Source organism: Perkinsus marinus (assembly GCF_000006405.1).
Source record: "Perkinsus marinus ATCC 50983 genomic scaffold scf_1104296966718, whole genome shotgun sequence".
NCBI lineage: Eukaryota > Perkinsozoa > Perkinsida > Perkinsidae > Perkinsus > Perkinsus marinus.
This window is the reverse complement of record NW_003203808.1, coordinates 1-3186: the sequence shown is the minus strand read 5'-3', so window position 1 is coordinate 3186 and position 3186 is coordinate 1. Positions and strand designations below refer to the sequence as shown.

General features: G+C 48.1%; 2 protein-coding genes across 2 annotated transcripts; both read left to right on the top strand.

The window, feature by feature from the left end:
- Positions 1-33: 33 nt before the first annotated feature.
- Pmar_PMAR018685 (conserved hypothetical protein) lies at positions 34-516 on the top strand (the record flags this gene model as incomplete). Its single annotated transcript, XM_002768991.1, has 1 exon — positions 34-516. A coding segment is annotated over one exon (483 nt), but the record flags the coding sequence as incomplete, so codon positions are not given.
- An 87-nt stretch (positions 517-603) lies between these two features.
- Pmar_PMAR018684 (hypothetical protein) lies at positions 604-2833 on the top strand. The gene is made up of 2 exons (XM_002768990.1): positions 604-817; positions 1315-2833. The coding sequence occupies exons 1-2, from the start codon at positions 643-645 to the stop codon at positions 2121-2123; spliced, it is 984 nt and encodes a 327-aa protein (XP_002769036.1). The 5' UTR covers positions 604-642; the 3' UTR covers positions 2124-2833.
- The last annotated feature ends 353 nt before the right edge of the window (positions 2834-3186 follow it).

Sequence of the window (3186 nt, the reverse complement as noted above, 5' to 3'; positions counted from 1 at the left end):
CTCTATTACTTCCCCACGGAGTCTCAAGCGGAGGATGCATGGATCGGCTGGCACAACGATTCTGGCTTCCTTACTTGCCTTACTCCTGATATTTACGTTAAGCATGATACCGGTGAAGAAGTGCCCAACCCCGACCGTCTTACTGCCGGCCTCTGGGTCGCTGACCGTAACAGTCGCACTGCCAAGGTTACTATACCTGATGATATTATGGTCATTCAATGTGGAGAGTGCTTACAGATCATCACCGGTGGCTTGCTAGTCGCCACTCCTCATTGTGTGAGGGGTGCGGCCGTACCCAATATCGCGAGGATCAGCTGTCCATGCTTCGTGGACACCTCCGTCGACTTCAAGCTGAGCATGCCTGAGAGGTGCACTAGGGCTGATGTTTTTAGGAATACGATTGCTCAGAGAGTGCCACCACTGGAGAAGAGATGGACGAAGGATGGTATGAGTTTTGCTGATTTTTTGGGGGACACTTTCAAGAGCTACTACGAGTGGAATACAAAGTCGAGATAGCTTCCTCTAAGTTTAATATTCAATCTTCTCATCAACGCAGAATTGAGTTTACTCTGGAGGGTTGAGGAAATTAATATTCACTATCGCAGATTGGCATTTTATCGTTCCTTTTGATTGCTCCACAAGATGTCTGTTAACAACAACAGGGAGAGAAGACTCTCCCTTTCGTCAGGGTCACCTTCGGTCGGTGAGGAGCTGATGCTGCCTATAGGAAGAAGGGGTCAGTCGGCAGAAAAGGAGGATAGCAATGCGCTCCTACCTATTGTATCGAGGACTTCACAACAGTATTTGAAGCAGGCGAGTAGTGAGGGCGATAGGGGTCTCGGGAGCTTGCCATAGGCGTTTTGGTGATCTCATAAACTGAAGTCGTTACGGTGGTAGTCTTCTTCTGAGGCACCGAAATGTTTTTCGTGAAAACAGAATTATACACGTATGTCGTGGTAGATTATACGAGTCACGAGGGGAAGGTTCATCCAGTGAAATATGAAAATATTGTGTGAATTCGGCAAAGTATTGGGAATAATATTTCTCCAGAATGGAAATAGAATGGAGTTTTACCCGTTTTACGTGAGGTGGTGTAAAACTCGGTGTAAAACGCGATATTCGCGGTGATATGCAGTAGTCGTGAAATATGTTATTCACTAGTGTTTTTCATATCACTAGGGTGAAATTCCAATAGAAAAAAACGGGAAAACGAAACTTTTTTCATTTTTTCTAGTATTTTTTCTCGTAAATGTGGATAGCTGATATGTAAAATACAAAAAATTTAATATGAAGAGTTATGGTTGGTGTTTTCAGTTGAATCTCACGAGGGTTCCAGTGGCTCGACAATCGCTGATTCGGTTGGTGATGCAGACGAGGAGGAAGAGGCTATGATAGCATCCCTATATTCCGACCCAGCAGCATCGGGTGACAAGACGGCCCGACGGGCATCATCGACCTTCCTCCTGACGGGCTTACCCCAGGAATTCGGGTGCATCTCGACTGACACAGAGGACTCCTCTTCGGGGCGGGTCGCAGCAGCCCCCAAGAGGGTGAGATTCGGTTGCCGGTCGCCACGTACGGTTATGGTAAAGAACGACTCTTCTGGGGAGTTGTCGAGGAGAACTACCAACGTGCTGCGGCGGTATCGGTCATCCTCGGTCATTACGGTGGTGCACGTATATGATGATGTTGCTGTTTATGACCCTGCTGCTGCTGAGGAGGAGGAGGGGGAGGGCTTCAACGAGAGCATGTTCCTTGATGAGGAGGAGGAGGAGTCTTCAGATGGAGCAGAAGAGGAAGAGGAGACTCCTACGCCCCCAAGGGTCTTCCGTCGCGCCCAATCGGCGCCTGCAAATGTCCTCATACATTCAGATGTCGTTGTTGCAGCCCTATTGTCCCCAATACGGCGCTCTACTCCATGTGATCCTTCATCACCGTGTCGGACCATCACTTGTGGTATCGACAGACACGTGCTACCAGGTAGACGTCATTCCGTTGGGGAGGTCATTCGGAGGTCTATTGAGGAGGGGGGGAAGAGGAATCCTTTCCTGATGGCTGCTATGGAGGAGAACCGACCGACGTACTGGCGACGCCGCCACGTGTCTTGTGCGATTCACTCATAAATGATTTCACCATAGTGTTGTTTAGTTATCCTTGTTTAGCCGTGTAAAGCCATTGGTTTTTGGCCGCCTGGCTTTCTCCTGTTCTATACCAAATTTTTCGCAACTTATCATCGTCGTTGCTACCCGTGCTGCCCTACTGCACGTCAGAGCAACTACTGACAGTGTTTGTATTTAGTGGCTTTAACGGTTGTAGTACTACGGTAAGAGGAGTGCTGTGGAAAGTGCTGTAATAATAGTAGTTATAGATCTATATTTGTGTTATACTGCGGTCGTATTACCATGAGCAGTGGATGTGTGTCCTTCCCACTGGTCGTAGTCACTGCCGCCGCTCCCTTTCTCCTCCATAATCATTGAGGAGATCATCTCTGTATCAATAGTCGTCATCCTACTACTACCTCTTAGAGGAGTCGTCGGTTTCCTTTCCCTGGGAATTCTGCTCAGCCGAATGTCCTTCTAGTATACGACGATTCCCCTTATTAAAACGGCGCAGTAGTCCACATCTCTGCCGTCTACCCACGTCCTCATTGTTATCTGTTTAGAATAGTAGTCTTCACCTTAAGTGTCATAATAACGATGCCGTAGTGTCGGTGGCTACTTGCCTAGTAGGCTGGCCGGTCACTACTCTCTGGTTCTGCAGCCCCTTGCCGAAGAATTCTGCTTGACTGAAGACTGCCCTACTGTTGTTCTCTGTAACATCGTCGTCATCAGCCACTGATCAGTTGAAATTGTCAGAGTCGAATAAAGGTTGTGTTGTTAATTCCACTCCGCATTTAGTAAGGTGGATGCCATTGTTGTCGAGAGCACTCCTGATAGCATTCGGGGTCATCCGAACCAAGTGCCATGAATACTGGGGGAAAGTCCATGTAGGAGACTCTAGAGATAGTGGATATGATATATAAAGGTGCAATCATACCCTGAGGACTGGCGAGAATCCGAGGTCCCTGGTGACCATCATGCTGAGGGCGTCAATGATAACAACCCTATAGACCAGCCGTGAGTACTCTCCAACAGCTGCTGTCGTCGTTGTCATCAACGAGCCCTCATAAGATTCACGAGGCATGCT